Below are 23,494 nucleotides of genomic sequence, written 5' to 3'. Positions count from 1 at the left end.
CCCCCCCCTGTGATGGCGGCCCAGCTCCCCCGTGATGGCGGCCCTGCTGGCGGTGGGAGGGCTGGTGGGGCGGTTTCTGGTCTCCCTGGGATTTGTTGAGCTGCAAGGCTGACCGCACAGAGTTGTATAGATCTGCTTGGTTCTGTATGGTAACACATTCTAGGACAATGCGTCTTGCCTGGCTGCCTCCTCCCCGGACGGTGACCCCACCAGACTGACATGATTTCTGTGCTTCTCCTGCAGATCACACCCGGTGCAACGTGTGGATATTGGACGGCGACTTGTACCATAAAGGCCTTTTAAAGTTTGCTGTATCTGTGGACTCGGCGCGGGACACACTGGTGGTGTTTGTGGCCGACATGTCCAGGCCGTGGACTATAATGGAGTCATTGTTGAAGTGGGCCAGTGTTCTGCGGGAGCACATAGACCGGCTGAAGATCCCTCCGGAGGAGCTGAGAGACATGGAGCAAAAGAGTGAGTGTGCTGAGGATGGGTGACACCGAGGACACGTCCTCATCACTGGTGTCACCATTCTATAATAATTCCTGTCATAAAGTCGTAGCGATGGCTTCCCTCCAATGTGTCCACGTCTTCTCCATCCCATCATTGGGGGGGGGGGGGGGGGGTTGTGGGATTCTTCAGTCCTGGCCGGGGAATCCTCATTACAGATGTTTCCGGAATTGCCGGTTCATATTTCACACAGATGTGTTCTGCTGAGACACCGGACTTGGCAGCCGGAATGTTCTGGAGAGTTCACTCCCTGCCGTCCCACGCTGCGAGGGCAGACTGATGTCACAGCCGGGAGGGGGGAGACCAGGCAGACCACTACGGGGGGGGGACGGGGGGGGTGCAGGATCGGGGGGCGGCTCTGCGTGGCAGCCGGAATGTTCTGGAGAGTTCACTCCCTGCTGTCCCACGCTGCGAGGGCAGACTGATGTCACAGCCGGGAGGGGGGAGACCAGGCAGACCACTACGGGGGGGTGTAGAGGAGGGTGCAGGATCGGGGGGCGGCTCTGCGTGGCAGCCGGAATGTTCTGTAGAGTTCACTCCCTGCCGTCCCACGCTGCGAGGGCAGACTGATGTCAGGAGTGGTGGACATCTCTGATGTCACAGCCTGGATGGAGGCGGTCCGGAGGGGGGAGACCAGGCAGACCACTATGAGGTGGGGGGGGGGAATGTACAAAAGGGTGCAGAGTCTGGGGCGGCTCTGTATGGCAGCCAATCAGCTTCTGACTTCAGCTTCTTCAATTAGCCTTTCAGTTGCTTTTTTTTCTACATCCAAAACGCACAGAAAGCCGGTGCCCTGGTTGTCGGTGCCCTGGTTGTCGGTGCCCTGGTTGTCGGTGCCCTGGTTGTCGGTGCCCTGGTTGTCGGTGCCCTGGTTGTCGGTGCCCTGGTTGTCGGTGCCCTGGTTGTCGGTGCCCTGGTTGTCGGTGCCCTGGTTGTCAGTGTCCTGGTTCACTTCGGTACTTGCAATTCCAGCACGTTCGGGGTGCAGAAAAAAAAGCAGATTAGGCGGCATATTTCCTGCACAGAACTGCACTGGAGCGAGGTAAAACGCACTGAAATGCACAGGTCCCTATTTATATTCCTGAAAAAGAGAAGGAAAAAATGAACTGGAAAGTCATCCCTGCTGCTTGTGCACCTTTCCCTGACAATCCTCTCCAGGCTGCGGTCATCCCTGTTGCTTGTGCACCTTTTCCTGACAATCCTCTCCAGGCTGCGGTCATCCCTGTTGCTTGTGCACCTTTTCCTGACAATCCTCTCCAGGCTGCGGCCATCCCTGCTGCTTGTGCACCTTTTTCTTCCACACTTTTCCCTCCCACATACCTGTCTATCAATGTTCTTTGATACAGCACTTTGGGAACATCCAACTTCTTCTGCAATTCCCATTTGAGTCTTTCCCTCCTTATGGAGGGTGTCAGTGATGGTGTCAGGTCAGCAGTCTTTCCCTCCTTATGGAGGGTGTCAGTGATGGTGTCAGGTCAGCAGTCTTTCCCATGATTGGGATTCCTACTGAACCAGACTGAGAGACCATTGAAAGGCTCAGGAACCCTTTGCAGGTGTTATGGCTGAATGAGCTGATTAGAGTGGGACACTTTGAGCCGAGATTATTCCACCTTTTCACAATATTCTCATTTTCTGAGATTGTGGATTTGGGGTTTTCATGAGCTGTAAGCCATAATCATCACAATGATGACAAATCACGGCTGGAACTATCTTGCTTTGCATGGAATGAGTCTCATATATTGGTGTCCCCTGTCTGTGGATGTTGGTTGTTCCCGGAGTGCGGCCCAGAAACAATAGTTTTGTTTTTCCCCTAAACACATTGATACCAATTTTTTTTTTAAATCCTTACCTTTTAACCTTGACCTTCGACCCTAAAGAAGCAGAAACTGGAACGTTTGTTACCTCAGGGCAGGTAATGTATTTGGGTAAAAAAAACCTTTAACCCGCTTTAAAATTCCCTCATGTTAGTAAAATGTACATAAGGACACGGCGGTCCCGTTCATTGCTCCACTAGGGACACGGCGGTCCTGTTCATTGCTCCAGTAGGGACACGGCGGTCCCGTTCATTGCTCCAGTAGGGACACGGCGGTCCCGTTCATTGCTCCAGTAGGGACACGGCGGTCCTGTTCATTGCTCCAGTAGGGACACGGCGGTCCCGTTCATTGCTCCACTAGGGACACGGCAGTCCTGTTCATTGCTCCAGTAGGGACACGGCGGTCCCGTTCATTGCTCCAGTAGGGACACGGCGGTCCCGTTCATTGCTCCAGTAGGGACACGGCGGTCCTGTTCATTGCTCCAGTAGGGACACGGCGGTCCCGTTCATTGCTCCACTAGGGACACGGCGGTCCTGTTCATTGCTCCAGTAGGGACACGGCGGTCCCGTTCATTGCTCCAGTAGGGACACGGCGGTCCCGTTCATTGCTCCAGTAGGGACACGGCGGTCCCGTTCATTGCTCCAGTAGGGACACGGCGGTCCCGTTCATTGCTCCAGTAGGGACACGGCGGTCCCGTTCATTGCTCCGGTAGGGACACGGCGGTCCCGTTCATTGCTCCGGCAGGGACACGGCGGTCCCGTTCTTTGCTCCACTAGGGACACGGCGGTCCCGTTCATTGCTCCACTAGGGACACGGCGGTCCCGTTCTTTGCTCCACTAGGGACACGGCGGTCCCGTTCATTGCTCCACTAGGGACACGGCGGTCCCGTTCGTTGCTCCAGCAGGGACACGGCGGTCCCGTTCTTTGCTCCAGTAGGGACACGGCGGTCCCATTCGTTGCTCCAGTAGGGACACGGCGGTCCCGTTCATTGCTCCAGCAGGGACACGGCGGTCCCGTTCATTGCTCCAGCAGGGACACGGCGGTCCCGTTCATTGCTCCGGCAGGGACACGGCGGTCCCGTTCATTGCTCCAGTAGGGACACGGCGGTCCCGTTCATTGCTCCAGTAGGGACACGGCGGTCCCGTTCATTGCTCCAGCAGGGACACGGCGGTCCCGTTCGTTGCTCCACTAGGGACACGGCGGTCCCGTTCGTTGCTCCAGTAGGGACACGGCGGTCCCGTTCGTTGCTCCACTAGGGACACGGCGGTCCCGTTCGTTGCTCCAGTAGGGACACGGCGGTCCCGTTCATTGCTCCAGCAGGGACACGGCGGTCCCGTTCATTGCTCCAGCAGGGACACGGCGGTCCCGTTCTTTGCTCCAGCAGGGACACGGCGGTCCCGTTCATTGCTCCACTAGGGACACGGCGGTCCCGTTCATTGCTCCACTAGCGACACGGCGGTCCCGTTCATTGCTCCAGTAGGGACACGGCGGTCCCGTTCATTGCTCCAGCAGGGACACGGCGGTCCCGTTCGTTGCTCCAGTAGGGACACGGCGGTCCCGTTCGTTGCTCCAGCAGGGACACGGCGGTCCCGTTCGTTGCTCCAGCAGGGACACGGCGGTCCCGTTCGTTGCTCCAGTAGGGACACGGCGGTCCCGTTCGTTGCTCCAGTAGGGACACGGCGGTCCCGTTCGTTGCTCCAGTAGGGACACGGCGGTCCCGTTCATTGCTCCAGCAGGGACACGGCGGTCCCGTTCTTTGCTCCAGCAGGGACACGGCGGTCCCGTTCTTTGCTCCAGCAGGGACACGGCGGTCCCGTTCATTGCTCCAGCAGGGACACGGCGGTCCCGTTCATTGCTCCAGCAGGGACACGGCGGTCCCGTTCATTGCTCCAGCAGGGACACGGCGGTCCCGTTCATTGCTCCACTAGGGACACGGCGGTCCCGTTCGTTGCTCCAGTAGGGACACGGCGGTCCCGTTCGTTGCTCCAGTAGGGACACGGCGGTCCCGTTCATTGCTCCAGCAGGGACACGGCGGTCCCGTTCATTGCTCCAGCAGGGACACGGCGGTCCCGTTCATTGCTCCACTAGGGACACGGCGGTCCCGTTCGTTGCTCCAGTAGGGACACGGCGGTCCCGTTCGTTGCTCCAGCAGGGACACGGCGGTCCCGTTCATTGCTCCAGCAGGGACACGGCGGTCCCGTTCATTGCTCCAGCAGGGACACGGCGGTCCCGTTCATTGCTCCACTAGGGACACGGCGGTCCCGTTCATTGCTCCCGAACCAGCTGTGTGTATTCATTGACACGCACAGTGCGGCCACACCCCCTCACTGGTTGTGATTGACAGCAGTGGGAGCCAATGGCTCTTGCTGCTGTCTCGGCCTATGGGGAGGGAGAGCTGCTGCTTGGTGTGCACATCGGTGGATTGAAGTCGGGATCAGGTAAGTATTGGGGGGGGGGTGGGGGGAGCAGCACACTGAAGGTCACGTTTTGCCTTCACACATAGAATGCATTAATGTAGAAATCTCTTCAGTCTTTGGATCCACTTGAAGGGAGGAACTTGTCACCCATTTCCTACACTGACCCCCAATGTAGAGGGGCTTTTCTCCACGGACCCCTAATGGAGGGGACATGTTCCCCCGATCAGCAATGTGAGGTGACACCTTCCCCCTGACCGTTGTCATAGGCGATGTGAGGCGACACCTTCCCCCTGACCGTTGTCATAGGCGATGTGAGGTGACACCTTCCCCCTGACCGTTGTCATAGGCGATGTGAGGCGACACCTTCCCCCTGACCGTTGTCATAGGCGATGTGAGGTGACACCTTCCCCCTGACCGTTGTCATAGGCGATGTGAGGCGACACCTTCCCCCTGACCGTTTTCATAGGCGATGTGAGGCGACACCTTCCCCCTGACCGTTGTCATAGGCGATGTGAGGCGACACCTTCCCCTGACCGTTGTCATAGGCGATGTGAGGCGACACCTTCCCCCTGACCGTTGTCATAGGCGATGTAAGGCGACACCTCCCCCTGACCGTTGTCATAGGCGATGTGAGGTGACACCTTCCCCTGACCGTTGTCATAGGCGATGTGAGGTGACACCTTCCCCTGACCGTTGTCATAGGCGATGTGAGGTGACACCTTCCCCCTGACCGTTGTCATAGGCGATGTGAGGCGACACCTTCCCCCTGACCGTTGTCATAGGCGATGTGAGGCGACACCTTCCCCTGACCGTTGTCATAGGCGATGTGAGGCGACACCTTCCCCCTGACCGTTGTCATAGGCGATGTGAGGCGACACCTTCCCCCTGACCGTTGTCATAGGCGATGTGAGGCGACACCTTCCCCTGACCGTTGTCATAGGCGATGTGAGGCGACACCTTCCCCCTGACCGTTGTCATAGGCGATGTGAGGCGACACCTTCCCCCTGACCGTTGTCATAGGCGATGTGAGGCGACACCTTCCCCTGACCGTTGTCATAGGCGATGTGAGGCGACACCTTCCCCTGACCGTTGTCATAGGCGATGTGATTTTCTTTCCTTCACCCACAAAAATCACTCGATTTCCCCATCAGCACAGCCAATGATGATGGAGGAATCCCTCCCGCGGAGCTGTCGGGGGGAGGGAGCCGCTGGCAGTAACACGCTGGCTGTACCCGAGTTGATCGATGGATGGAATCTTGCTGCCGGTGTAGCCGGCTCTAGTCTATGGGGACAATATCATTTCCTGCTCCTTGTTTTTAGTTTCCTTTCATTACTATTTCTGTGTATAATAATCTCGGGGTGTCGGGTCCCCCACTTCTGCCATTGTCTGTTCTCCAGTGTACTGACCATAGAGATGTACCGTGACCTGCGGATAGAATCCTTCCCGGGGATCCCTGAGACCCCCAATTATTTAATGAAAAGGTTGAGGCTGCTCTAGATTGTGACTTAAAGGGGCACTCTCCCCGCAGTCACTGACCACACTCAATCAAAGCTTCTGATCAGGATCCAGGGGGCGGGCTCTGATCACATGATCCTGCTGAGAGCCAATCACAGCAATCACATGGTAGTGGAGGTGCACCAGATTTAGGGGCACTTACTGTGGTGTTACCCAAATTTGTAGACAAATCAGCGATAATCTGCAGCTGGTATCACCCCAAAGTCTCTCCTTCTCCTCGGATGAGTGAATTGGTTGTGTATTCCTGTTATTACATGTGGCAGGAAGTGTTGAAGAATCGGGCGTACAGCGTATGGCGTGTCTGTTACTCCTCACCCCCCCTCCCCACCCCCGCACCCCCCCTCCCCACCCCCTCCCCCCATCATCACCATCAGCAGTCAGAGGAATGGGATCTCCCATCATTCCCCCTCGTAGATCTCAATCTTCCATCTAAACAAATGAAGGAAAGTCATTCATGACGTCTGTTGGTTTCTTCTTTGCAGTTGTGAAGGACTTCCAGGAATATGTGGAGCCAGAAGACGCATCGTCCGGATCTCCGCAGAGAAGAGTGCCTCCAACATCGGGTCCAGAAGACGAGAACGTTATCCTTCCTCTGGGGGACAATGTTCTGACCCACAACCTCGGCATTCCGGTGCTGGTTGTTTGCACAAAGGTCAGTTGTTTTCTGAAGGCCCCACGCTGAGCCTGTCCAATGCAGCTGCAGGGGGTACGCTGACATGTTACATCGATACATAGTTATATAGTTACATAGTTACATCGTTACACAGTTATATAGTTACACAGTTACAGCGTTACATCGTTACACAGTTACACCGTTACATCGTTACACCGTTACATCGTTACACAGTTACATCGTTACACAGTTACATCGTTACACAGTTACACCGTTACACAGTTACATCGTTACACAGTTACACCGTTACACAGTTACACCGTTACACAGTTACACAGTTACACAGTTACATAGTTATATAGTTACATAGTTACATAGTTACATAGTTATATAGTTACATAGTTATATAGTTACACAGTTACACAGTTACATAGTTACATAGTTACACAGTTACATAGTTACACAGTTATATAGTTACATAGTTATATAGTTACACAGTTACATAGTTATATAGTTACATAGTTATATAGTTACACAGTTACATAGTTATATAGTTACACAGTTACATAGTTACATAGTTACACAGTTACATAGTTACACAGTTACATTGTTACACAGTTACACAGTTGTCTGGCAGGAAAAAGACAAAAGTCCATCCAGTTCAACCACTAAAAAAAAAAAAACTATTTATAATCCTCCCCCCACAGTGGATCCAGAGGAAGGCAGAAACCCAGCAAAGTACGATCCAATCTCCTCCTGCAGGGGAAACATTCCTTCCCGATCCCCATAGAGGCAATCGGATATTCCCGGGATCAATATTCGGATATTCCCGGGATCAATATTCGGATATTCCCGGGATCAATAATCGGATATTCCCGGGATCAATATTCGGATATTCCCGGGATCAATATTCGGATATTCCCGGGATCAATAATCGGATCTTCCCGGGATCAATAATCGGATCTTCCCGGGATCAATAATCGGATCTTCCCGGGATCAATAATCGGATCTTCCCGGGATCAATAATCGGATCTTCCCGGGATCAATAATCGGATCTTCCCGGGATCAATAATCGGATATTCCCGGGATCTATAATGGGATATTCCCGGGATCTATAATGGGATATTCCCGGGATCAATAATCGGATATTCCCGGGATCAATAATCGGATATTCCCGGGATCAATAATCGGATATTCCCGGGATCTATAGTGGGATATTCCCGGGATCTATAATGGGATATTCCCGGGATCTATAATGGGATATTCCCGGGATCTATAATGGGATATTCCCGGGATCTATAATGGGATATTCCCGGGATCAATAATGGGATATTCCCGGGATCAATAATGGGATATTCCCGGGATCAATAATGGGATATTCCCGGGATCAATATTGGGATATTCCCGGGATCAATAATGGGATATTCCCGGGATCAATAATGGGATATTCCCGGGATCAATAATGGGATATTCCCGGGATCAATAATGGGATATTCCCGGGATCAATAATGGGATATTCCCGGGATCAATAATGGGATATTCCCGGGATCAATAATCGGATATTCCCGGGATCAATAATCGGATATTCCCGGGATCAATAATCGGATATTCCCGGGATCAATAATCGGATATTCCCGGGATCAATAATCGGATATTCCCGGGATCAATAATCGGATATTCCCGGGATCAATAATGGGATATTCCCGGGATCAATAATGGGATATTCCCGGGATCAATAATGGGATATTCCCGGGATCAATAATGGGATATTCCCGGGATCAATAATGGGATATTCCCGGGATCAATAATGGGATATTCCCGGGATCAATAATCGGATATTCCCGGGATCAATAATCGGATATTCCCGGGATCACCTTCCCCTATAAATGTTATATCCAGTTATATTCTGTGTATCCAATAAGGATCCAGGACTTTCCTCCAGCAATCCACTGATTGGCCACACCCACCTCTGGAGGGAGTCTATTCCACATTCTCAGCTCTTACTGTGAAGAAACATGTATCCTCACTAGTGGGGCCCCAGTGTAATAGTGCCCAGGGGGCCACATTTGTAACCACAAGCAGAGTATAGGGCCTAATCCATGGAACAGCCTTTCATTCTTCACAAGACATTTGGTGGCTGGACCCGGCACCTGTACATGATATACGGCGCTGTATACTGGATGTAGCTCCTCTGTACATGATATACGGCGCTGTATACTGGATGTAGCTCAGGCTCTGTACATGATATACGGCGCTGTATACTGGATGTAGCTCAGGCTCTGTACATGATATACGGCGCTGTATACTGGATGTAGCTCCTCTGTACATGATATACGGCGCTGTATACTGGATGTAGCTCCTCTGTACATGATATACGGCGCTGTATACTGGATGTAGCTCCTCTGTACATGATATATGGTGCTGTATACTGGATGTAGCTCAGTCTCTGTACATGATATACGGCGCTGTATACTGGATGTAGTTCCTCTGTACATGATATACGGCGCTGTATACTGGATGTAGTATCTCTGTACATGATATACGGCGCTGTATACTGGATGTAGCTCCTCTGTACATGATATACGGCGCTGTATACTGGATGTAGCTCCTCTGTACATGATATACGGTGCTGTATACTGGATGTAGCTCAGTCTCTGTACATGATATACGGTGCTGTATACTGGATGTAGCTCAGTCTCTGTACATGATATACGGTGCTGTATACTGGATGTAGCTCCTCTGTACATGATATACGGTGCTGTATACTGGATGTAGCTCCTCTGTACATGATATACGGTGCTGTATACTGGATGTAGCTCCTCTGTACATGATATACGGTGCTGTATACTGGATGTAGCTCCTCTGTACATGATATACGGTGCTGTATACTGGATGTAGCTCAGTCTCTGTACATGATATACGGTGCTGTATACTGGATGTAGCTCCTCTGTACATGATATACGGTGCTGTATACTGGATGTAGCTCCTCTGTACATGATATACGGTGCTGTATACTGGATGTAGCTCCTCTGTACATGATATACGGCGCTGTATACTGGATGTAGCTCCTCTGTACATGATATACGGCGCTGTATACTGGATGTAGCTCCTCTGTACATGATATACGGTGCTGTATACTGGATGTAGCTCAGTCTCTGTACATGATATACGGTGCTGTATACTGGATGTAGCTCCTCTGTACATGATATACGGCGCTGTATACTGGATGTAGCTCCTCTGTACATGATATACGGTGCTGTATACTGGATGTAGCTCAGTCTCTGTACATGATATACGGCGCTGTATACTGGATGTAGCTCCTCTGTACATGATATACGGTGCTGTATACTGGATGTAGCTCCTCTGTACATGATATACGGCGCTGTATACTGGATGTAGCTCAGTCTCTGTACATGATATACGGTGCTGTATACTGGATGTAGCTCCTCTGTACATGATATACGGTGCTGTATACTGGATGTAGCTCAGTCTCTGTACATGATATACGGCGCTGTATACTGGATGTAGCTCCTCTGTACATGATATACGGTGCTGTATACTGGATGTAGCTCAGTCTCTGTACATGATATACGGCGCTGTATACTGGATGTAGCTCCTCTGTACATGATATACGGCGCTGTATACTGGATGTAGCTCCTCTGTACATGATATACGGCGCTGTATACTGGATGTAGCTCCTCTGTACATGATATACGGCGCTGTATACTGGATGTAGCTCCTCTGTACATGATATACGGCGCTGTATACTGGATGTAGCTCCTCTGTACATGATATACGGCGCTGTATACTGGATGTAGCTCCTCTGTACATGATATACGGCGCTGTATACTGGATGTAGCTCCTCTGTACATGATATACGGCGCTGTATACTGGATGTAGCTCCTCTGTACATGATATACGGCGCTGTATACTGGATGTAGCTCCTCTGTACATGATATACGGTGCTGTATACTGGATGTAGCTCCTCTGTACATGATATACGGTGCTGTATACTGGATGTAGCTCCTCTGTACATGATATACGGTGCTGTATACTGGATGTAGCTCCTCTGTACATGATATACGGCGCTGTATACTGGATGTAGCTCAGTCTCTGTACATGATATACGGTGCTGTATACTGGATGTAGCTCCTCTGTACATGATATACGGCGCTGTATACTGGATGTAGCTCCTCTGTACATGATATACGGCGCTGTATACTGGATGTAGCTCCTCTGTACATGATATACGGCGCTGTATACTGGATGTAGCTCCTCTGTACATGATATACGGTGCTGTATACTGGATGTAGCTCAGTCTCTGTACATGATATACGGTGCTGTATACTGGATGTAGCTCCTCTGTACATGATATACGGCGCTGTATACTGGATGTAGCTCCTCTGTACATGATATACGGCGCTGTATACTGGATGTAGCTCAGTCTCTGTACATGATATTACGGTGCTGTATACTGGATGTAGCTCCTCTGTACATGATATACGGTGCTGTATACTGGATGTAGCTCCTCTGTACATGATATACGGCGCTGTATACTGGATGTAGCTCAGTCTCTGTACATGATATACGGTGCTGTATACTGGATGTAGCTCAGTCTCTGTACATGATATACGGCGCTGTATACTGGATGTAGCTCAGTCTCTGTACATGATATACGGCGCTGTATACTGGATGTAGCTCCTCTGTACATGATATACGGTGCTGTATACTGGATGTAGCTCAGTCTCTGTACATGATATACGGCGCTGTATACTGGATGTAGCTCAGTCTCTGTACATGATATACGGCGCTGTATACTGGATGTAGCTCCTCTGTACATGATATACGGCGCTGTATACTGGATGTAGCTCAGTCTCTGTACATGATATACGGCGCTGTATACTGGATGTAGCTCAGTCTCTGTACATGATATACGGCGCTGTATACTGGATGTAGCTCAGTCTCTGTACATGATATACGGCGCTGTATACTGGATGTAGCTCCTCTGTACATGATATACGGCGCTGTATACTGGATGTAGCTCAGTTTCTGTACATGATATACGGCGCTGTATACTGGATGTAGCTCAGTCTCTGTACATGATATACGGCGCTGTATACTGGATGTAGCTCCTCTGTACATGATATACGGCGCTGTATACTGGATGTAGCTCAGTCTCTGTACATGATATACGGTGCTGTATACTGGATGTAGCTCAGTCTCTGTACATGATATACGGCGCTGTATACTGGATGTAGCTCAGTCTCTGTACATGATATACGGCGCTGTATACTGGATGTAGCTCCTCTGTACATGATATACGGTGCTGTATACTGGATGTAGCTCAGTCTCTGTACATGATATACGGCGCTGTATACTGGATGTAGCTCAGTCTCTGTACATGATATACGGCGCTGTATACTGGATGTAGCTCCTCTGTACATGATATACGGCGCTGTATACTGGATGTAGCTCAGGCTCTGTACATGATATACGGCGCTGTATACTGGATGTAGCTCCTCTGTACATGATATACGGTGCTGTATACTGGATGTAGCTCAGTCTCTGTACATGATATACGGTGCTGTATACTGGATGTAGCTCAGTCTCTGTACATGATATACGGCGCTGTATACTGGATGTAGCTCCTCTGTACATGATATACGGTGCTGTATACTGGATGTAGCTCCTCTGTACATGATATACGGTGCTGTATACTGGATGTAGCTCCTCTGTACATGATATACGGCGCTGTATACTGGATGTAGCTCAGTCTCTGTACATGATATACGGCGCTGTATACTGGATGTAGCTCAGTCTCTGTACATGATATACGGCGCTGTATACTGGATGTAGCTCCTCTGTACATGATATACAGTGCTGTATACTGGATGTAGCTCAGTCTCTCTACATGATATACGGTGCTGTATACTGGATGTAGCTCAGTCTCTGTACATGATATACGGTGCTGTATACTGGATGTAGCTCCTCTGTACATGATATACGGCGCTGTATACTGGATGTAGCTCCTCTGTACATGATATACGGTGCTGTATACTGGATGTAGCTCCTCTGTACATGATATACGGTGCTGTATACTGGATGTAGCTCCTCTGTACATGATATACGGTGCTGTATACTGGATGTAGCTCCTCTGTACATGATATACGGTGCTGTATACTGGATGTAGCTCAGTCTCTGTACATGATATACGGTGCTGTATACTGGATGTAGCTCAGTCTCTGTACATGATATACGGTGCTGTATACTGGATGTAGCTCCTCTGTACATGATATACGGCGCTGTATACTGGATGTAGCTCCTCTGTACATGATATACGGTGCTGTATACTGGATGTAGCTCCTCTGTACATGATATACGGCGCTGTATACTGGATGTAGCTCCTCTGTACATGATATACGGCGCTGTATACTGGATGTAGCTCAGTCTCTGTACATGATATACGGTGCTGTATACTGGATGTAGCTCCTCTGTACATGATATACGGTGCTGTATACTGGATGTAGCTCAGTCTCTGTACATGATATACGGCGCTGTATACTGGATGTAGCTCCTCTGTACATGATATACGGCGCTGTATACTGGATGTAGCTCCTCTGTACATGATATACGGCGCTGTATACTGGATGTAGCTCAGTCTCTGTACATGATATACGGCGCTGTATACTGGATGTAGCTCCTCTGTACATGATATACGGTGCTGTATACTGGATGTAGCTCCTCTGTACATGATATACGGTGCTGTATACTGGATGTAGCTCAGGCTCTGTACATGATATACGGCGCTGTATACTGGATGTAGCTCCTCTGTACATGATATACGGTGCTGTATACTGGATGTAGCTCCTCTGTACATGATATACGGTGCTGTATACTGGATGTAGCTCCTCTGTACATGATATACGGTGCTGTATACTGGATGTAGCTCCTCTGTACATGATATACGGTGCTGTATACTGGATGTAGCTCAGTCTCTGTACATGATATACGGTGCTGTATACTGGATGTAGCTCAGTCTCTGTACATGATATACGGCGCTGTATACTGGATGTAGCTCAGTCTCTGTACATGATATACGGTGCTGTATACTGGATGTAGCTCAGTCTCTGTACATGATATACGGTGCTGTATACTGGATGTAGCTCCTCTGTACATGATATACGGTGCTGTATACTGGATGTAGCTCCTCTGTACATGATATACGGTGCTGTATACTGGATGTAGCTCAGTCTCTGTACATGATATACGGCGCTGTATACTGGATGTAGCTCCTCTGTACATGATATACGGCGCTGTATACTGGATGTAGCTCAGTCTCTGTACATGATATACGGTGCTGTATACTGGATGTAGCTCAGTCTCTGTACATGATATACGGCGCTGTATACTGGATGTAGCTCCTCTGTACATGATATACGGCGCTGTATACTGGATGTAGCTCCTCTGTACATGATATACGGTGCTGTATACTGGATGTAGCTCCTCTGTACATGATATACGGCGCTGTATACTGGATGTAGCTCCTCTGTACATGATATACGGTGCTGTATACTGGATGTAGCTCAGTCTCTGTACATGATATACGGTGCTGTATACTGGATGTAGCTCCTCTGTACATGATATACGGTGCTGTATACTGGATGTAGCTCAGTCTCTGTACATGATATACGGCGCTGTATACTGGATGTAGCTCCTCTGTACATGATATACGGCGCTGTATACTGGATGTAGCTCAGTCTCTGTACATGATATACGGCGCTGTATACTGGATGTAGCTCCTCTGTACATGATATACGGTGCTGTATACTGGATGTAGCTCAGTCTCTGTACATGATATACGGCGCTGTATACTGGATGTAGCTCCTCTGTACATGATATACGGCGCTGTATACTGGATGTAGCTCCTCTGTACATGATATACGGTGCTGTATACTGGATGTAGCTCCTCTGTACATGATATACGGCGCTGTATACTGGATGTAGCTCAGTCTCTGTACATGATATACGGCGCTGTATACTGGATGTAGCTCCTCTGTACATGATATACGGTGCTGTATACTGGATGTAGCTCAGTCTCTGTACATGATATACGGTGCTGTATACTGGATGTAGCTCCTCTGTACATGATATACGGTGCTGTATACTGGATGTAGCTCAGGCTCTGTACATGATATACGGCGCTGTATACTGGATGTAGCTCAGTCTCTGTACATGATATACGGTGCTGTATACTGGATGTAGCTCCTCTGTACATGATATACGGTGCTGTATACTGGATGTAGCTCCTCTGTACATGATATACGGTGCTGTATACTGGATGTAGCTCAGTCTCTGTACATGATATACGGCGCTGTATACTGGATGTAGCTCCTCTGTACATGATATACGGCGCTGTATACTGGATGTAGCTCAGTCTCTGTACATGATATACGGCGCTGTATACTGGATGTAGCTCAGTCTCTGTACATGATATACGGTGCTGTATACTGGATGTAGCTCCTCTGTACATGATATAGGGTGCTGTATACTGGATGTAGCTCAGGCTCTGTACATGATATACGGCGCTGTATACTGGATGTAGCTCCTCTGTACATGATATACGGTGCTGTATACTGGATGTAGCTCCTCTGTACATGATATACGGTGCTGTATACTGGATGTAGCTCCTCTGTACATGATATACGGTGCTGTATACTGGATGTAGCTCCTCTGTACATGATATACGGTGCTGTATACTGGATGTAGCTCCTCTGTAAATGATATACGGCGCTGTATACTGGATGTAGCTCCTCTGTACATGATATACGGCGCTGTATACTGGATGTAGCTCAGTCTCTGTACATGATATACGGCGCTGTATACTGGATGTAGCTCAGTCTCTGTACATGATATACGGCGCTGTATACTGGATGTAGCTCAGTCTCTGTACATGATATACGGTGCTGTATACTGGATGTAGCTCCTCTGTACATGATATACGGCGCTGTATACTGGATGTAGCTCCTCTGTACATGATATACGGCGCTGTATACTGGATGTAGCTCCTCTGTACATGATATACGGCGCTGTATACTGGATGTAGCTCAGTCTCTGTACATGATATACGGCGCTGTATACTGGATGTAGCTCAGTCTCTGTACATGATATACGGTGCTGTATACTGGATGTAGCTCCTCTGTACATGATATACGGCGCTGTATACTGGATGTAGCTCAGTCTCTGTACATGATATACGGCGCTGTATACTGGATGTAGCTCAGTCTCTGTACATGATATACGGCGCTGTATACTGGATGTAGCTCCTCTGTACATGATATACGGTGCTGTATACTGGATGTAGCTCAGTCTCTGTACATGATATACGGCGCTGTATACTGGATGTAGCTCCTCTGTACATGATATACGGCGCTGTATACTGGATGTAGCTCCTCTGTACATGATATACGGCGCTGTATACTGGATGTAGCTCAGTCTCTGTACATGATATACGGCGCTGTATACTGGATGTAGCTCCTCTGTACATGATATACGGTGCTGTATACTGGATGTAGCTCAGTCTCTGTACATGATATACGGCGCTGTATACTGGATGTAGCTCAGTCTCTGTACATGATATACGGCGCTGTATACTGGATGTAGCTCCTCTGTACATGATATACGGTGCTGTATACTGGATGTAGCTCAGTCTCTGTACATGATATACGGTGCTGTATACTGGATGTAGCTCAGTCTCTGTATATGATATACGGTGCTGTATACTGGATGTAGCTCCTCTGTACATGATATACGGTGCTGTATACTGGATGTAGCTCCTCTGTACATGATATACGGTGCTGTATACTGGATGTAGCTCAGTCTCTGTACATGATATACGGCGCTGTATACTGGATGTAGCTCCTCTGTACATGATATACGGCGCTGTATACTGGATGTAGCTCAGTCTCTGTACATGATATACGGCGCTGTATACTGGATGTAGCTCAGTCTCTGTACATGATATACGGCGCTGTATACTGGATGTAGCTCAGTCTCTGTACATGATATACGGTGCTGTATACTGGATGTAGCTCCTCTGTACATGATATACGGCGCTGTATACTGGATGTAGCTCCTCTGTACATGATATACGGTGCTGTATACTGGATGTAGCTCAGGCTCTGTACATGATATACGGCGCTGTATACTGGATGTAGCTCCTCTGTACATGATATACGGTGCTGTATACTGGATGTAGCTCCTCTGTACATGATATACGGTGCTGTATACTGGATGTAGCTCAGTCTCTGTACATGATATACGGTGCTGTATACTGGATGTAGCTCCTCTGTACATGATATACGGTGCTGTATACTGGATGTAGCTCAGTCTCTGTACATGATATACGGCGCTGTATACTGGATGTAGCTCAGTCTCTGTACATGATATACGGCGCTGTATACTGGATGTAGCTCAGTCTCTGTACATGATATACGGTGCTGTATACTGGATGTAGCTCAGTCTCTGTACATGATATACGGTGCTGTATACTGGATGTAGCTCAGTCTCTGTACATGATATACGGTGCTGTATACTGGATGTAGCTCCTCTGTACATGATATACGGCGCTGTATACTGGATGTAGCTCCTCTGTACATGATATACGGCGCTGTATTCTGGATGTAGCTCCTCTGTACATGATATACGGCGCTGTATACTGGATGTAGCTCAATCTCTGTACATGATATACGGTGCTGTATACTGGATGTAGCTCAGTCTCTGTACATGATATACGGTGCTGTATACTGGATGTAGCTCCTCTGTACATAATATACGGCGCTGTATACTGGATGTAGCTCCTCTGTACATGATATACGGCGCTGTATACTGGATGTAGCTCCTCTGTACATGATATACGGTGCTGTATACTGGATGTAGCTCAGTCTCTGTACATGATATACGGCGCTGTATACTGGATGTAGCTCCTCTGTACATGATATACGGTGCTGTATACTGGATGTAGCTCAGTCTCTGTACATGATATACGGCGCTGTATACTGGATGTAGCTCCTCTGTACATGATATACGGCGCTGTATACTGGATGTAGCTCCTCTGTACATGATATACGGCGCTGTATACTGGATGTAGCTCCTCTGTACATGATATACGGCGCTGTATACTGGATGTAGCTCAGCTCTGTATATAGTCCTCTGTCTCTGGTAATCCATCCATGTATCTCATCCCAGAAGAATGTGATTCAGGTGGTAACTGTCACTTTTTCCTGTCCTCTCAGTGCGATGCGGTCAGCGTGCTGGAAAAGGAACACGACTACAAAGACGAACACTTTGACTTCATCCAATCTCACATCCGGAGGTTCTGCCTGCAGTGTATCCTTCCCAAGTGACGGGCGGGGGATCAGGAACCCCAACAGGCTCCATTGTGTCCTAGAACATTCTCGATCAGCAGCTTTGTCACTGGAACAGCCCCCCATGTCCCCCCTCCCCCCCCCATGTCGTCCCCCCATCTCCCCCGCCCCTGAACTCCCCCTCCCCCCATCTCCCCCTCCCCCCTTTAATTATATTCCATGCCTGATCAGTGCTAATAAGGTTCATCCTTCAAATTCATTTCTGAATCCATAGAACAGGGAGGGGCGATGCAGTCATTTTGGATGACCTCCTTAAAGTGGAGCTCCGCCCAAAAGGGGAAGTTTCGCTTTAAAGATTGGTCCCCCGCTCCCTATTAAGGATTGGCACCTTTGGGGAGCGGGGGAAGCAGGTACCCGATATTCACAGGCTCCCACTGCAATCACCTAGGTGATCAGAAGCAGAAGCTGTCCTCCCCCCTCCCTCCCCATGACACGTGACAGGTCCCAGAAGACTACGGGACCATTCAGGAAGCTCAGCGTTTCTCGCACATGCTCAGTGGGCACCCAGGTGTGAAGCCGCAAGCTGTCCCCGCCGGGGGCCCACACTGAAGATGCCGGCACCGGGAATACAGGACGGCCGGTGAAATGGGCTGCGGGGAGGACACCACAGGATCGAGGGACAGGTAAGTGGCTGTTTTTTAAAAGTCATCAGATACAGTTTTTGTCCAGTTTTTGTAGCCGCTGACTTTTATTTTTTTACAGAGTGAGAGGAACTTTGCTTTAAAGGGTAACTCCACTTTTGTGGGGAAAAATATCAAATTAAAAAAAATATAATATAGTGTATATAATTGCTCCACAAGTCACATTGTAACTGATTGTTATATAAAATTCTCTTTCCTTTCCAATCTGCAGCTGCTGTCATTTTCTGTCAAATGCAATATGGCCGTCTGGGGGTGTGGTATAGGAACCCCCGCTTCCCGCCAGAAATGTAATTTTCTGGTCGTGTGATTAGCTGACTGATTTTCCCAGAAGTCTGCACTAAGATACAAGTCTGATTTTGGGCATCCCCTGCAACAGAAATGTCATTTTTGGTGAGATACTCCCAGAAGGGAATCACATCCTAAGGGATGCAGACCCCGCCACTTTCCTCATTAGAGCCCTGCAGGTGCAGCCGCTGATTGATGATTATAGAGTCCCTCCCATTCACATTCACTCTGCACAGGACACAGAGAAACAAACAGATACTTCTTCAGGATACCAAAAGGTCAGAATCTGCAACAAAGTGTTACAATCCCTGCAATGTACAGAGATCCCCCAGGGGGGGCGGGGGGGGCGGGATTATTACTCTTTCTAGGAAACAAGTGTTTTCCCGGCAGAGCTGCAGGTTTACTGTAATGACATCCCAGCATGTGCAATACTTCCCTTCTCGCTGCCAATAGGAATGAGATCTGGTGTGTTGGAATCCCAGTCCAGACCCTCCCAACACGCTGTCACCTGTACTGGGCCCATCATACGAGGCATTCCCCACCCCCGGCCACACGTGAACAAAGGGTGTATATATGTGTGTGGGGGGGGAATGCCTCGGCAGTTCGTGATTGGACCACTACACTGACGGCTTCCTGTGGGATCGCTCGGATGGGTTCAGACTCGGATCCCAGCATATCTGAGCCAATCCCTGGATGCCTTGTTAGGGTAATGACAAGCAGAAATAAATGACCGGTATTTCTGGGGGCGGGGGAGTGGCTCCTTCCTGGTGATTGGCCAATCAGCTGCCCACCACTGACATGGAGGTATAGAGAGCCCTCAGCCTCATGTGAGCCAGAAGTTGTCACGTAGAAGTTGTCACGTAGAAGTTGTCACACAGAGATTCCCTCCTGGAGGCTGAATGGAGTAATGGGGAAGCTGCCAAGTACAATAATTCTGCATTTTCGGTTAAACTCCCCCCCCCCCCCCCACCAGCAGGTCGGGTATGTCAGCAGATGGTCCGGCTTTATAAATGGAGACAATGAACTCCTACGGCCTCCTACAGACCCCCCGTGTTGTGACAACGCAAAGCAGCTTGTGTGGTGAGCCCTTCAGAGTGTCCCTCCATTGTACAGACAAAGGATGTGCCAACACCCCCCCCCCCCCCCCCATGCAGTGCGACACAGAGGACATGCCATGCAGTGCGACACAGAGGACATGCCATGCAGTGCGACACAGAGGACATGCCATGCAGTGCGACACAGAGGACATGCCATGCAGTGCGACACAGAGGACATGCCATGCAGTGCGACACAGAGGACATGCCATGCAGTGCGACACAGAGGACATGCCATGCAGTGCGACACAGAGGACATGCCATGCAGTGCGACACAGAGGACATGCCGTGCAGTGCGACACAGAGGACATGCCGTGCAGTGCAGTACTATCCATCCTCTTCCTTGTGCTCTCCCTCCTCTTCCTTGTGCTCTCCCTCCTCTTCCTTGTGCTCTCCCTCCTCTTCCTTGTGCTCTCCCTCCTCTTCCTTGTGCTCTCCCTCCTCTTCCTTGTGCTCTCCCTCCTCTTCCTTGTGCTCTCCCTCCTCTTCCTTGTGCTCTCCCTCCTCTTCGTGGCGCCCTCCCGCCCTCTTCGTGGCGCCCTCCCGCCCTCTTCGTGGCGCCCTCCCGCCCTCTTCGTGGCGCCCTCCCGCCCTCTTCGTGGCGCCCTCCCGCCCTCTTCGTTGTTCTGGCCTTAATACATGTGACAGATGGAGCTGCCTTAATATATACTTCTGTCAAAGAAGAGAAAAACCTGGACTTGTTGTACAAATACATTGTGCATAAAATGTACGGATATCACTTCAGTAGCGCGGCCTTGGTGGTGGAGAAGGACGCCGTGTTCATGTGAGTCATTTGTTTCCTTTTATTCCATTCAGATTTCCTCAAATGTGTGTGAGACGAATATTCACTGATTAGTGGAGGGGAGAATGAACAGAATGGCTGCGTGTCGCCATCTTAGTCCGGCCCATGAGTTCCACGTTCAGCCCATGAGTTCCACGTTCAGCCCATGAGTTCCACGTTGAGCCCATGAGTTCCACGTTGAGCCCATGAGTTCCACGTTGAGCCCATGAGTTCCACGTTGAGCCCATGAGTTCCACGTTGAGCCCATGAGTTCCACGTTGAGCCCATGAGTTCCACGTTGAGCCCATGAGTTCCACGTTGAGCCCATGAGTTCCACGTTGAGCCCATGAGTTCCACGTTGAGCCCATGAGTTCCACGTTGAGCCCATGAGTTCCACGTTGAGCCCATGAGTTCCACGTTGAGCCCATGAGTTCCACGTTGAGCCCATGAGTTCCACGTTGAGCCCATGAGTTCCACGTTGAGCCCATGAGTTCCACGTTGAGCCCATGAGTTCCACGTTGAGCCCATGAGTTCCACGTTGAGCCCATGAGTTCCACGTTGAGCCCATGAGTTCCACGTTCACTATTCCTGCTGTGTATGATATCCATGAAAGCAGATTACACGCAGGAATCAATGAATCGATCGTAAAATGTAACCATCTTTGATTTCAGTAGCAGACGTTTCTGTTGGACACGTTTGAACATCTATGTGACGCCACGTTGCTGCGCCGCGCACCTCTGCCAATTCTGGACTGTACAGTTATAGTGATTCTAAAGGCAATTTTTTTCTTAAATAAACACGTCATACCTACCTGCTCTGTCCTGGTATTAGGGGGCCCCCCCGCCAGTGCTCCTCTTCCCTGCTGAGTGCCCCCTTAGCAAGCCTCTTGTTATGGGGGCACTAGTGTATGCTCACTCCTGAGCCAGAGACACACAGCATGGTTCAGCCCGGCTCCACACTCTCTCCTCACTGGCTATGATTGACAGCAGCAGGAGCCAATGACTTTTGTTCCTGCCTGTCAGTCCAGTGAGGTGGGAGAGACTAGAGAGACGCTGGCCTTGTGCACATCACTGGACAGAGATCGGGTTCAGGTATTTGGGGGGAGGGGGAGCTGCTTGCAGAAGGTTTTTTATCATAATGCATAGAATGCTTTAAGGGAAAAAATACCTCCTGCCTTACGGCCCCTTTCATTCGGGGCGGATCCGTCGGGGTGATCCGCCTGCTCAGCGGGGAATCCCTCCACTGATCCCTGCAGATGAAAGGTCTCTGGTCTGCTGCTGCAGAGCGGACACAGACACTGCCTGCTGATTTCAATGGGACGGTTGGATTGAAACAGACCGCCTGTCCGTTTCCACCCGATTCTCATCTGATCCGATCCGCTGGACAGATGGGGAGCAGATCCCCATCTGTCTGTTTTTGGCGTACAGAATCGGATCAGATATTGTCCAGTGACACCTGCCGGTCCATAGAAGTCTATGGATGGACCAATTGGGTCCACCTGAAAATCCTACAGGCAGACCCCATCAGTCCGCTCGTGTGAAAGGGGCCTTAGAACGACTTTAACGGAGTCCCCTACCTGTGATGTGTAGAGCAATGAATGAGAGCGGGCAGATATGCAAAAAGGTACAGAAATATACACTTCGCTGTGTGTATCCCTATGTGGGCCTGCCTGACAGGGGGGTAGGGGGGTGAGGGGTAGGATGGGATGTGAGTAGGGTGAGGGGAAGGATGGCGTGTGAGTAGGATGGGGTGTGGGTAGGATGGGTAGGTAGGTGTGAGTAGGATGGGGTGTGAGTAGGATGATGGGTAGGATGGGGTGAGTAGGATGGGGTGTGAGTAGGATGATGGGTAGGATGGGGTGAGTAGGATGATGGGTAGGATGGGGTGAGTAGGATGATGGGTAGGATGGGGTGAGTAGGATGATGGGTAGGATGGGGTGTGAGTAGGGTGAGGGGTAGGATGGGGTGTGAGTAGGGTGAGGGGTAGGATGGGGTGTGAGTAGGGTGAGGGGTAGGATGGGGTGTGAGTAGGGTGAGGGGTAGGATGGGGTGTGAGTAGGGTGAGGGGTAGGATGGGGTGTGAGTAGGGTGAGGGGTAGGATGGGGTGTGAGTAGGGTGAGGGGTAGGATGGGGTGTGAGTAGGGTGAGGGGTAGGATGGGGTGTGAGTAGGGTGAGGGGTAGGATGGGGTGTGAGTAGGGTGAGCGGTAGGATGGGGTGTGAGTAGGGTGAGGGGTAGGATGGGGTGTGAGTAGGATGAGGGGTAGGATGGGGTGTGACTAGGATGATGGGTAGGATGGGGTGTGAGTAGGATGGGTAGGTAGGTGTGGGTAGGATGGGGTGATGGGTAGGATGGGGTGAGTAGGGTGATGGGTAGGATGGGGTGAGTAGGGTGAGGGGT

The 23,494-nt window shown here is 50.1% G+C and overlaps 1 protein-coding gene across 1 annotated transcript in view; it reads left to right on the top strand.

Annotated features, from left to right (window-relative positions):
* The first annotated feature begins 224 nt into the window (after positions 1–224).
* LOC149427194 (cytoplasmic dynein 1 light intermediate chain 2-like) overlaps positions 225–23,494 on the top strand; it is a 41,772-nt gene continuing 18,502 nt past the window's right edge. Inside the window, exons 1-4 of the mRNA XM_089668201.1 lie at positions 225–474; positions 6,740–6,909; positions 18,162–18,255; positions 20,962–21,097. Of these exons, the coding sequence (XP_089524327.1) occupies positions 360–474; positions 6,740–6,909; positions 18,162–18,255; positions 20,962–21,097 (515 nt within the window). The 5' untranslated portion in view covers positions 225–359. The remainder of the gene's footprint in view (positions 475–6,739; positions 6,910–18,161; positions 18,256–20,961; positions 21,098–23,494) is intronic.

The sequence above is a fragment of the Staurois parvus genome, unplaced genomic scaffold (assembly GCF_062004578.1).
Source record: "Staurois parvus isolate SC_StPar_1 unplaced genomic scaffold, SC_StPar_1.0 ptg003953l, whole genome shotgun sequence".
Lineage (NCBI taxonomy): Eukaryota > Metazoa > Chordata > Amphibia > Anura > Ranidae > Staurois > Staurois parvus.
This window is presented reverse-complemented; position numbering and strand designations above follow the sequence as displayed.